This window comes from Centropristis striata, chromosome 6 (assembly GCF_030273125.1).
Source record: "Centropristis striata isolate RG_2023a ecotype Rhode Island chromosome 6, C.striata_1.0, whole genome shotgun sequence".
Taxonomy (NCBI): domain Eukaryota; kingdom Metazoa; phylum Chordata; class Actinopteri; order Perciformes; family Serranidae; genus Centropristis; species Centropristis striata.
This window is the reverse complement of record NC_081522.1, coordinates 3319340-3332917: the sequence shown is the minus strand read 5'-3', so window position 1 is coordinate 3332917 and position 13578 is coordinate 3319340. Positions and strand designations below refer to the sequence as shown.

At 37.1% G+C, this 13578-nt stretch overlaps 1 protein-coding gene across 1 annotated transcript; it reads left to right on the top strand.

The window, feature by feature from the left end:
• The first annotated feature begins 1403 nt into the window (after positions 1-1403).
• Positions 1404-12120, top strand: nutf2 (nuclear transport factor 2). The gene is made up of 5 exons (XM_059334389.1): positions 1404-1472; positions 4435-4556; positions 8114-8185; positions 9376-9474; positions 11125-12120. Exons 2-5 carry the CDS (start codon positions 4458-4460, stop codon positions 11236-11238), a joined length of 384 nt encoding a protein of 127 aa, XP_059190372.1. The 5' UTR covers positions 1404-1472; positions 4435-4457; the 3' UTR covers positions 11239-12120.
• The last annotated feature ends 1458 nt before the right edge of the window (positions 12121-13578 follow it).

The window sequence follows — 13578 nt, the reverse complement described above, 5'->3', positions numbered from 1 at the left end:
TCTATCTATCTATCTATCTATCTATCTATCTATCTATCTATCTATCTATCTATCTATCTATCTATCTATCTATCTATCTATCTATTAAGTTAATTGTCATCTTAAATCTGTGTTAGGCTTTATATCAGACAAACATAAATGTTAAACAAAAGTTACAATAACTTAATTTTATTTCATTTAGCAATATTAATTTTGCCTTTGATATGTTATTGACAGAGGTGGAAAAAGTATTCAGATCTCTTACTTAAGTAAAAGTACTAATACCACACTGTGAAATTACTCCACTACAAGCAAAAGTCCTGCATTCAAAATGTACTTAAGTGAAAGTACAAAAGTATCAGCATCAAAATGTACTTAAAGTATCAAAGTAAAAGTACTCGTTATGCAGAATGGAGCCGCTCAGATTATTTTATATATTCCAAATATTATATTAGATTATTATTATTAATGATGCATTTCTCAAGGTAGGGCTCATATTGACTACTTAATATTCTGTTATGAGGTTTATTTTAAAAATTGTCTAATCACCTAAATTTAGTGTTTTTTTCTGTTGAATCTCCACCTGTAAAGTAACTAAAGCTGTCGGCTAAATGTAGTGGAGTAAAAAGTACAATATTTGCCTCAAAATGTAGTGAAGTAGAAGTATAAAGTGACATAAAATGGAAATACTCAAGTAAAGTACAAGTACCTCAAAATTGTACTTAAGTACAGTACTTGAGTAAAAGTACTTAGCAGTGGTGGAATGTAACTAAGTACATTTACTCAAGTACTGTACTTAAGTACAATTTTGAGGTACTTGTACTTTACTTGAGTATTTCCATTTTATGTCACTTTATACTTCTACTCCACTACATTTAGAGGCAAATGTTGTACTTTTTACTCCACTACATTTAGCCAGCAGCTTTAGTTACTTTTCAGATCGGGATTTAACATGAAAAACATGATCGGTTTAAAGTTTAAAGTGACATTTTCTAAATTAGACCTCATAAAAGCATATTAAATAGTTAAAATGAGCCCTACCTTGAGAAAATAAAATGCTGCTTATATAAATGCATCAATAATAATTATCAAATAATATATTGAGAATATATTTAACAATCTGAGTGGGTTCATTCTGCAAAAAAAGTACTTTTACTTTTGATACTTTAAGTACATTTTGATGTTGATACTTTTGTACTTTTACTGAAGTAAGTTTTGAATGCAGGACTTTTACTTGTAGTGGAGTAATTTCACAGTGTGGTATTGGTACTTTTACTTAAGTAAGGAATCTGAATACTTCTTCCACCACTGGTACTTAGTTACTTTCCACCACTGGTTATTGAAGCCTTATAAACATAACAAATGTCGAAACTTGCATATAGACTACAATACCCAGAAGCCACCGCGCCGTTTACGGCTTTGAGCGTGTGCCCTCGTAAGGGAGCAGACACTGCACTGAGCTACCGTGAAGCCGGCCTCGGCGTTGGTTAGAGGTAAGTTTGTATTACTTATTTTCTGGAAACCGTCTAATGGAATAGTGAATGGAAACATGTCGGAAAACAAAGAGCGCTAGTTTAGTGTGACATTTGAACCAGTATAGGGTGGTGTAAGTAGCTTTATTGGCTGCTTCTGCCCGGTTTAGTTGACCGTAGGGCACGCCTATGTAGGGTAGCTGCTGCGGGGCTCCGGGGCTGTGGAGCGGGCCTGGAGGAGGCATCAACACTGGGAGGAGACGGGTATTTTTAGCAACCAGTGACAAGGCCAACGCCAGCCGGCCAGTCAGCTAGCTAACGCCTTGAAATACAATTTATCTGACGTCTTAGCATTAGCTGTCGGGGAGGCATGCTAGAGAAACGAACAGGCTTAGCACACACAGGCTAAGTTAGCAAACAAAACAGCTCACCAGCTAGCAGCAGCTAGTTAGCTTACCCTAACTAGCCATAATGGTAAAAGAGCTTCTCCGTCTGACGTCACGTTTTACGCTTATTGGCTCTCCCTCCAGCCTTTACTATTTTTAAGCAGGCCCTAAACTGTTTACATCGGTATGTATGGTGTGTTGTGTGTTCTTCTTCGCTGATTTTCAGAGCTCTCAGGTTGTTCCTGTAACAACAGTGTGTGGTTATGTAGGAGCACATGACTTGTGCTGTCAGTGTCACCCAACAGGGGAGAGCAGTGCGGCTTGTTGAGCAGAACTCGGATGGTTTTACAGTAGACTTCTTGTTTTTTTTCACTCAGTGGTGCTACTCATACACTGTCTTGAGTCTGATCGTGTTTGTTGTTGTTGTTGTTGTACATTGCAGTTCAATTCAGGAAGTAGTGCTTCTTAACAGAAATTAAGTCAACAAAGTAAACAGTTTCAACCCAAGATGAGATCTATACGAGGCCGGCTCTACGCAGGGGCAAGAGGGGGCAGAGCCCCCTTAAATAAATGTCTTGCCCCCTCAAATCAACATTTTAGAAGTTGAGAAGCACAAATTTAATATACTCACAAAATTAATATACAATACAATTTGACAAAATTATCTGTAGGCTAGTAGCGGAAAAATCAGCCAAAAAAGGGACACACGATAAATGATTGTTGGTTGAAGTCTGGATGGAGGGGGGGGGGGGGGACACCCAAGTTGGACAGAGGCCTGACAAAGTGCAATCCACTTCTCCAGGTTGGGGTTGGACACATAGACCCCTTTCAATGAAGAAAGCATCGTTACTATAAGCACAGAAAAAAAGTGCTGGAGCATGGTGTGTACACATGATGCCCCCTTCACATTTCTGACAGCCCCTTCATATACGCCTGCCTAAAACCGGCCCTGGATCTATATGTGATCCGGATAGTGTATGTTTTGTTCACGGGATTTGGATACTGCTTTAACCCTCTACAGTACGCATTATGATGCCAGTTAGGAAAAAATGTTTGGAGTGTTTTTTTTTTGTCTTAAAATAGACTAAATAAACATAATCTGAAGACATTTTATAATTCTTTATTTTTTTTGTGGAAGTTTTTAGGGTTTGTTGCCCGTAGGCAACATTGTACCATAACAGTGCACAAGTGAAAAAGAAAGTTTTTAAAATTAATTTTAACATAATTTATTTAATAAACATGTGTAAAAGATGCAGTAGCTTCAACAGGGCACAATACATAACATTTTAAATTTAAAAACATTATAAAAGGAACTTTTTTAACCGGTTTCTTGTCTGAATGTTGCCTGTAGGAAACATTGTACCATTGAACCAACGACCCATTGAAATGAATGTCTTGAACAGTCTAAGTGTATGAAACTATTAAAAATTAAGGTTTACTCACCTATCAGTAGGGATATATATATTTTCCAGATGGAAAAGGGCCAGGACATGACGTTTTGGAGGTCATGTGACAAATTAAAGCATTGCTAGTGGTTCCCTATACTCTTGCCTCTTTTTTAAAGTATTGCATCACTCAAAAACATGTATCGTAGAAATTTGACAGGCCAAAAATGGGTATGTTGTCTGAGGGCAACACCGTACCATAGAGGGTTAATCTCACTATTACTACATATCAATAACTATACCCAGTTCCCTTGATGGTTATAATGTAACTATATGTATATATATTTTTAACGTATATCTGTTTAAATGGTTTAGAGAAGTGTTTCTAATATTGAATAAGGAGGTTGCTGTTTTATTATCCCCCACATTTCTGACACATGTATTATAAGGCGGGGGATTATGTTGATAGCATGATATGAGACTAGATATTGTCTTAGATTTTGGATATTGTAATATAATAGTAATATAATTTTAAGTTATGTCATACCAGCTATTCTTTGATTTGTCCCACTAAGTTATTCAATCCATGTTAATGATGATTATCTATCACAAATAGAATTGTATAAATATTGTTTTAAAGCACCAATACTCAGGAATAATAATCAATACTGTAACCCTAAAAATTTTGTCTCAATATAATAACTATATTTTTAACGTGTTTCTGTTTAAATGGTTTAGAGAAGTGTTTCTAATTCTGAATAATTGAATAAGGAGGCTGCTGTTTTATTATCCCCGACATTTCTGACACATGTATTCTAAGGCTAGGCATTATGTTGATAGCATGATATGAGACTAGATATTGTCTTATATTTAGTATATTGTTATATCATAATAGGGCATAATGTTGCCTGTTTCTGGTTTAGAGGCTTTTAAGTTATGTCATTTTCTAAACTTCCTATACCAGCTATTATTTGACTTGTTCCACTGAGTTTAAGATTCAATTCATGTTAATGATGATTATCTATCACAAATAGAATTGTATAAATATTGTTTTAAAGCACCAATACTCTGGAATAATAATCAATACTGTTGATGATGTATTTGGTCTAAAATACAGAGATATTTGTTGCTCTATATTGTCCATCCCTAATGTATAACTGACTTTTTTTCCTCTGTCTGACCGGCTCCCCTTCTGTCTCTCCATATTCCCAGTGTGTGTTGCAGGGTGATTCAGGATGGTGGACCAGCCTCTGTGGGAGCAGATAGGATCCAGCTTCGTGCAGCACTACTACCAGATGTTTGACTCTGACAGAGCGCAACTCGGATCCATATATGTGAGTGTGACAGTCCATGCATTTTTTTTTAATACAGTACAGGCCAAAAGTTTGGACACACCTTCTCATTCAATGTGTTTCCTTTATTTTCATGACTATTTACATTGTAAATTCATCAAAACTATTAATGAACACATGTGGAATTATGTACTTAACAAAAAGTGTGAAATAACTGAAAACATGTCTTATATTCTAGTAAGCAAAGGGTGGTTACTTTGAGGAATCTAAAATACAAGACATGTTTTCAGTTATTTCACACTTTTTTGTTAAGTACATCATTCCATATGTGTTCATTAATAGTTTTGATGCCTTCAGTGAGAATCTACAATGTAAATAGTCATGAAAATAAAGAAAAACGCATTGAATGAGAAGGTGTGTCCAAACTTTTGGCCTGTACTGTAGATGCAGCACATATCTCACAAGATCATTTGTATTCCTACAATAGGTGTTCATATATAATTGAAGACAACCTGCTTAAAAAGGAGTGTGACTAAAAATTACTTTGCTGGTATTAAAAATCTAAACATTTCGCCCACCTTTTTAGCATCTAAAAAGCTGAGAACCTGAAGATTAATTTGAGGAGGAACTCTGCACTGTGTGCCAAGTTCTTCATTAAAATTGCAAAAGTGTATAGGTGCCTAAAACATTATGGTATGTGATGGCTGATCCCATTCTCATTACCACTTACCCTGCATGTTTTAGATCTTTCCCTGCTCTGAAACAGCTGACTGAGGCCCTGTTTACACGAAGGGAAAAGGCAGATATTTCCATGCAGTTTGGCCTCTCATTTACACAAAAACTCAGTTGTTATCACAGAAAACGATTATTTCTAAAAACTCCGGGCAAAGTGGAGAATTTGGAAAACTCCGGTTATGTGTTGTCATGTCAACTGGGAGAAACGGAGTTTTAGGTTCTCACGCTCATTCTATGCGCCACACAAACGAACCTTGCGCCATATTAGTTGTTTTGAAAGGAACAGGAAGTCACTCGTGTTATTCGTTGTTGTTGATTCTGAGGATTCTGATTGGCTTGCATGGCTTCATCCTTCTCCCTATACTGCCTAGAGGTTAGGAATCGGGCTTGTAACTGGAGAGTCGCCGGTTTGAATCCCGTTACTGACAGGTCTAGGACTGAAGTGCCCTTGAGCAAGGCACCTAGCCCCCCTGCACAGCTCCCCGGGCGCAATAATGTGCTGCCCACAGCTCCTTGCATGGTGTGTTCACTTGTGTGTAAAAAAAAAAATAAAGGATGGGTTAAATGCAGAGGTTGAATTTCCCCATTGTGGGATTAATAAAGTAATCTTCTTCTTCTTCTTCTTCTTCTTCTTGTTATAGTTATAATGGCGCTTGATGGCGTATTTATGCGGGCTGATGTACAGTACAGGCCAAAAGTTTGGACACACCTTTCATTCAATGCATTTCCTTTATTTTCATGACTATTTACATTGTAGATTCATCAAAACTATTAATGAACACATGTGGAATTATGTACTTAACAAAAAAGTGTGAAATAACTGAAAACATGTCTTATATTCTAGTAAGCAAAGGGTGGTTACTTTGAGGAATCTAAAATAAAAAGACATGTTTTCAGTTATTTCACACTTTTTTGCTAAGTACATAATTCCATATGTGTTCATTCATAGTTTTGATGCCTTCAGTGAGAATCTACAATGTAAATAGTCATGAAAATAAAGAAAAACGCATTGAATGAGAAGGTGTGTCCAAACTTTTGGCCTGTACTGTAAATGACAACTTTTTTGAAAAGGGGGGTGGTATTCGTTTCTCTAAATACCCTGCTATGTATAAACGTGGCCTCTAATAATACATTTTATTTGTAAAGCACTTTTCATTGTTAAAAGCAATCTCAAGGTGCTACAGAGTACAACAAGATTAAAAACAGGTTAAAAGGCCAAAGCACAATGATCAAATGATTAGCTCGTCCACAAGCAGCTTCAGGACGAGTTAATCATTTAGATCAGTCGTGCTGTAGAGGTTTGAGGAATGCTGCTGTACGTCTCTAGTTTGTGGTTGTGAAGTTTCATGAGGCTGTTAGAGGTCACAGCAGGTCATTTTATAAAGTGAGGTCAAGTTCCAAAAATATTCTCACTACAATGAAATGCTACTATTGGGTTTAACATCATTACACATGAATACAGTTGGGCTCATTGAGCCTCATCTAATGTATGAATGTTTTCTTAAATTCATATTGGGATTTGTGATGTATGTGCAACAGCAAAGTTTCTTGTTTTAAGCATGAGAGAATATTTTGGATGTGTATGCCAGGCAATTTGAAATTAGCATAAGGAATAGCCCAATAAACCCATATAAGGGCAGCAGACTTAGGTTTTTTTGTGAAAACCACAAACCCAAAAGCCACTGACTTTTGATGAAAAGCAAAGGGAAAGAAAATGATGTCTTAAGGAAGTTAAACCATGTTGCAATGTTGCAACGGCTGCTATTAATCATGTGTCTACTCTGTGTGTATTTTTTAATTTGTCCCGCCCCAGTTGTTAGCAACTGGTGGTGTCCAAAGTGAGTCATTTAAAGCGGGTTAATCCTGCCGTACACAAAATAAACACCTGGTTAATCCCTCTGTGTGAAGGGTACAATGAAAAATAAAAAAATGCAGTAATAAGAGTAATTTAGTGTCATAAATCCCTCCAGTATAAACCTTGTTACTGTGATTCTAAAAACTTGATGTATCTGATTCTCTAATGCAGTAGTTCTCAACCTTTTTGAGTCGCGACCCCCAATTTAACATGCATGTTGTCTACGACCCCCGCTCACTGAACACAATCTCACACGCACAGTTCAGATCACCCAAAAAAGACAGAAAATGACCAAAAAAAGGAAACAAAATGACCAAAAAAGGAAACAAAATGACCTCAACATGATCAAAAAAAGACACAAAATGGCCTATAAAGACACAAAATGACCCAAAAAAGACACAAAATGACCCAAAAAAGACACAAAATGACCAAAAAAGACACAAAATGACCAAAAAGGAAAGAAAATGACCAAAAAAAGGAAACAAAATGACCAAAAAAGACAGAAAATGACCAAAAAAGGAAACAAAATGACCAAAAAAGACACAAATTGACCACAACATGATCAAAAAAAGACACAAAATGATCAAAAAAAGACACAAAATGACCCAAAAAAGACAGAAAATGTCCAGAAAAGACAGAAAATTACCAAAAAAGGAAACAAAATAATCCAAAAAAGACAGAAAATTACCACAAAAAAGACTCAAAATTACCAAAAAAAGACATTAAGTTACCAAAAACACATGAACACTTTAACACAGTGGAGACAGAGCTGACTTCCAAAATGATTTGGCGACCCCCAGAAATCATCTCGCGACCCCGATTGGGGTCCTGACCCCAAGGTTGAGAATTGCTGCTCTAATGTCCAAGCAGATAGGGCATGAAGGGAGCAAAGCTAATGTCACTTGAGTTGGCATGTGTTTTTTTTTGTTTTGTAGACCTTTCATTTGTAAAAAGCATCCTCTGAACCTTATTCTTTTCTCCCCATCTTTCTCTTTCTTGCTTCACACAGATTGATTTGTCATGTCTCACATGGGAAGGAGAGCAGTTCCAAGGGAAAAGAGCAATTGTCGAGAAACTCACTGTGAGTTTAACTGGTAACTTAAGCTACATACAGAGGTAACAGGTGCCCAAGTGAGAAACACTGTCGTTTTGAGTCAGTACGTTTACATGCACACAAGAAACCACAGAACAGGATGTACCATAAAGTGAGATTACAGTAGGTCAGTGTGTCTAAAGCCTAGACACACTCTAAAGAGTTTTCTCTATCATCAAGGTGGCTCTTTTTTCAACCTGGCTAGAACACCATGGTAACTTATGTTGCATAACTAACTAGTTTCTGTGGGGAACACAAAGACTCTCAGCTGAATTAATACATTACATATACACTACTTGTCAAAAGTTTTAGAACACATTAACTTTTCCAGAATTTAATTGAAAATGATGCAGTTTAATGTCTCAGTGTTCTCTGAAATTAATGCACATTTGCAACATTTAAAATTCTTGATTGAGCATGATAGTGTTTTGAAAGTAAAAAAAAGATTCAAAATCACATTTTATGTTGGATTAAATGACCAAAAAAAGACACAAAATGACAAAAAAAGACACCAAAAGACACAAAATGACTTAAAAAAAGACCAAAAAAGACACAAAGACACAAAATGACTTACAAAGACATGAAAAGAATTCAAAAATGGACAAAATAGCCCAAGACTCCATAGAGTTAAGTTGTTAACCCATTTCTTGTTCCCTGAAAAAGGCCTACCGGTACTTGTATAATTTTGAAATGTACATTATTTTTCAGTTTTGGTTAAGCTTACCTTTTTTTATTTACCTCTGGCAGTTCACCACTTACCTTTGGACCCTTTCAAGCTGTTCATTTGACTTGAACTGCTTGAATTTCAATAAAAAACTGGAAAAACTGGGGTGTTCTAAAACTTTTGACCGGTAGTGTATATAAACTTGGTAAACCACAGTGTTGCATTTAAAATGTCACCAAATGAAGCCATGCAGTTACAGTGGTGCAAACTGTATGCACCGTGTTACCATGGGAACCTGCGTGCATTGGATACTGTAATGTAAGGATACTGTTTTATAACGACCTGTTTCTCACGTGATTGCAATTACTGCTCTTTTTTTTTAATTTTTAGATAAAATATTTCAGGATAAATGAAAATTTAAGATATATCTTTATTTCTTAGATCCTTTCAGTGACTGATTTAAGTGTAAAACTGTTTTTTTCTTGTGTATTTTTCCTCTACCTGTGTGTGCCAGAGTCTACCCTTCACAAAAATAGGGCATAGTATAACAGCGCAGGACCACCAGCCAACTCCAGACTGCTGCATCTTGAGTATGGTTATAGGACAGCTAAAAGTAAGTCGCACTGTCATTCACACTTTCCTTTAAATGATCTTTACAGCCAAATTATCACACACTGAAATTTAAAGTAAGTTTTGACCGGTTTTTCAGAAGTTTTCTGTTACTGTACAATCAAAACTACTATTAAAGAACTATAGGGGGAAAGTGTTGTGCTGGGACTCTTCACCTGTGAGCGTACTCCGGTTAGGGAATAAGGACACCGTTTTTGACTTTAACTTCTTTATCTTAAACTTTTTCAGCAGCACGTCAGTACACACACACATTTTTCAACACATGCTGATTCTAAGGACCCTGAACGTAAACATAGCTGCCCTGTAAACTGCCCGACTCAAACAGACTGAACTGAAAAGTGCTTGAATAAATTATTAACCTGATTAAATCAACAATATCAATATAATCAAATTAACAGATTAATAGGGTGTATTTTCTGGTCACAAAGGGAATTTATAACAACTACCAAACAGACTTTGATGTGTATAATAGGCTGCCTTGCCCAGTTTGGAAATGGGAATAGAGGAAATGCATTGTGTAAACAGAAGTTAAAGCCTTAAAGTCCCGCATTAAGGCCGGGACAGCGGATACGTCGTTTTGTAGTATTTGTATTTTTTTTCCCACCTATTTTCGGTCTCTTGGCCAATGAAATTAATCAGAATCATGATCAGAATACATGCGGGAGTGTCGCAATGCAACGTTGGACTTTTCCAGAACTTTAAATCATGGAGGAAGACGACTATAGCGGAGGAGCTCAGCAGGAAGTGACGGAAGAGATCTGATGAAAACAGCGCCGATGATTTTATTGCTGATCTGGACTTTGAACCCTCGGAACCAATCGACCGGCATTTATGGATGAGGAATATGTTTTTAGACGACATATTTTCACCGAAGAACAGACAGATTTGTGGCCATCTGGAGATAATAACAATAATACTAATTGATTGTGATGATGATATAAGAAGTCAAGACTGTTTATGTCTTATATTACTTTATGCGTCGTTGAGTACCCTGAAAAGTGCAATATATTAAAAAAAAAAGTTTTATTATTTATTATTATTATGATTTTTTTTTTTTTTATTACAGTAGGCTAATGAGAACTATGTGTATTTCTTCCAGTGGTCATATCATGTTAGCATCTTGCTAATGGGCATGTATTAGTATCATGCATAGGATTTTTTTATTCAGTCAAATGTAACATTTGCTGAGTTTGTTGATTTAAAAAAAAAAAAAAAAAACTTTATTGAAGGTTTGGACAAATAAACTCAACTTCTCATGAAAGCCACGGGTATAAGCTCTCAAATACTTTTTTAATTTCATTTCTATCTGCTACAGAGGCTGAAAAATCTTCTGTTGAATTTCCAGAAAAACTTCAGGTTTTAGGAGGTTCTTTCAAAATCGAAAACCCAGAGGTTTTCCAGGCATAATTTCCAGGCGTTTTAGGCCTTAATGGGTTAAAAGTTGGCTTTCAGTTCGTGACTTCAACTCCAAGTCACCTGGGTCTAACCTGGGTGAAGGAATTACACAACGGTTTTCACTAAATGGCTAAATGATAATCCTGGCAACTAGTATACTGGCTTTAATGTGTACAACTGCCACTACTGACCTTGTCCTGAACCTCTGCCATTTCTGTTTGTGTGTGTCTGTTCACAGGCAGATGACGACCCCATCATGGGTTTCCATCAGAGTTTCATCCTGAAGAACATTAATGATGCATGGGTGTGCACCAATGACATGTTCAGGCTGGCCATTCACAACTTTGGCTAACCCCTAACTCCCCACTTTGGTGGACAGGGGCAGCCATAGTGAAGGGCACCGTGTGATGAAGTATGGAGGGAGGGAAAGGAGGAGATGAGGACGGAGAGAAGAGAGAACACTCATTCCTCCCTCCTGCTGTCTCATTTACGCCTGCTTGACAAAAACAAGCAAACACCGGATTCTAGATGTCAATCACTGAACCTCATCCAGGTGGGTTCTCAGACCACCCCAGCCAGTAGAACTGCGACGCGTTTCTTTGCTGAGAGCCCCGCCGACCAATCAAACGCCCCTGTCTGCCCCTTCCTTGATCTGCATGACGCTGGGAGTCCCCCCCATTACAGTATCTACACTCAAGCCACCTGAAAAGACAAACAGCTGACTGACGCCATTAACTCGTGCTCCGCTCCGCTCTCCACCCTTTCCTTACTTAATTCGAACCCATTCTACTCTGCTGTTGACTGCACTGCTGTCAACTGAGTTCTGTTAGCACTGTCGTTGACTGGTTTGTAGATCCATGTTCAGGTTCAGAGTCGGCCTTATCGACACCGACTTCTTGTGTTTTACGTTGTTTTTAGATGCCACTTGTGTGTTGCCTTAGCGTGTTTAACTGAGTTTTTATCTTCCTTTACAATATTGTTAACTTTGCCATGATTCACTCTCATGCCAGGTTTTGCCCTTGCAAACCAAAGAGTCATGGAGGACATAAAGTTTGATCGTGCTGTGTGATTGGCTACTGCATATTTTCTCTCTCTCTCTCTCTCTCTCTCTTTCTCCATTGGTCTCTCACTCTTTCTGTGTCTCTCTCAATCTCTGTCTTCTCTCTTACACTCGTCTGGCAGTTAACATTGACTGCAGCCACGATAGACAATAAACCTGGACTTTTTTTCTTAATGGTCTCTGTATTATTCTCTATGGCTAATTGTTTTCCCAATCCTTCATTCATGTCTCCACATTGTCTTTTTGTGGATTTTATATTTCCTTTTCCCCAGTGTATTAGTTTGGTTGACTTTACTATAGAGGATCAGCTGGAAAAATGACAAAACCCTTGTTTATATAATTGTGATACAGTTGATTGAGAGCTGTCAAATGAACCGACATCTGCCATTGGTCCGCTAGATAGTTGGGCTGATACTGACCTTATTAAATGTGTATTGGCCAGATGTGACAGATCATAATACAGTTTATCAATGCTATTATAAAATCCATATTGTATTAGTTGCGTTCATTAAGCCATGTTGGCCTGCTAACTCAGTTTTAGTACCACAGCCATTGCTGACCAATGCAGTGAGCTGTACAGATTTTAAAACTGGACAGATTGGATTTATACCAAAGCAGCTGTAATGGGTGAAAAAAAGTTGATGTAGTGAATCTCTTCAGCTGTATCTGTAAACCAAATGTAAAGCTTACTGCTAGTTGTGCTCTATAGCTGTTGGCACTGTGCAGTATTTTGTATGGTAGCTTTTCTTCTGGTTGCTTCTCAACCCTAATAATGCGACAAGACCTAAAAATAGAGACTGCATGACTCAAGTCAAAGACTGTAGGGGACAGAAATGTTTCACAATCATCAAGATTATTCATGTGTTGACACAGTAGGTATTCGTCGCTCCATGGAACTAATCACTATTACGAGGTGCAGCAGTGCTTTGCTAATGCAGCTGCACATGGACTACTCGTACTGTTTAACCCATAAGAACCCATGGTGACACCCGTGTAACAAACACTTTAAATCTTCTAGAATCTCCCATATTCAGCTTTATTCTTCACATTAACTTATTAAATCCCTAGGCGACGTATACTCAACACCCTGGTGTGGTGGTCATGTGACTTCTCCAAAATATGTGCGTGACTGGAAACAGAAATGTGAAAAGTAGCTAATTTTAAAAAGCGTATTTTTTGTTTCGAGGCTAAATTGAAACCCATTGAACAATTCTAATCCGTTAACAGGGTGTTCTTTATTGCATTTAACTTGTTCTGACCATATTTCCCAAACAAATTAAAGTCACAATTTTGATAAATGTTATGGAGATGCAAAAGAAAAAGGCAAATTTGTGTCTCTGTAAGCAGAAAATGTGTCTATTTTTTCCCCATTTTAAAATAAGAAGAAATATAAACATAAATACCATAAACGCCCATTGCAACGTATATTTCACATCACAGATCTTTGACATTTAGGGGTAGTATTTTTTTTTAAAACATCAGAAATGTGTTCTATGTGATTCACTTATAGAACACATCCTTTAAGGATAACTGGGTTCTTATGGGTTAATGCATCTGTTAACATTTGTACAGTGTCAGAGAGTCGGTGAGTGGAAGACAACAGACTGATGATGCAGGTATAGAAGAAGAAGC

Bases quoted from the DNA above. Each gene is read 5' to 3' on its own strand.
- nutf2 (XM_059334389.1), top strand. From the start codon at position 4,458: ATGGTGGACCAGCCTCTGTGGGAGCAGATAGGATCCAGCTTCGTGCAG. The intron at 8,186-9,375 runs GTGAGTTTAACT...TGTGTGTGCCAG, and splicing joins CAATTGTCGAGAAACTCACT to AGTCTACCCTTCACAAAAAT. The intron at 9,475-11,124 runs GTAAGTCGCACT...GTCTGTTCACAG, and splicing joins TGGTTATAGGACAGCTAAAA to GCAGATGACGACCCCATCAT.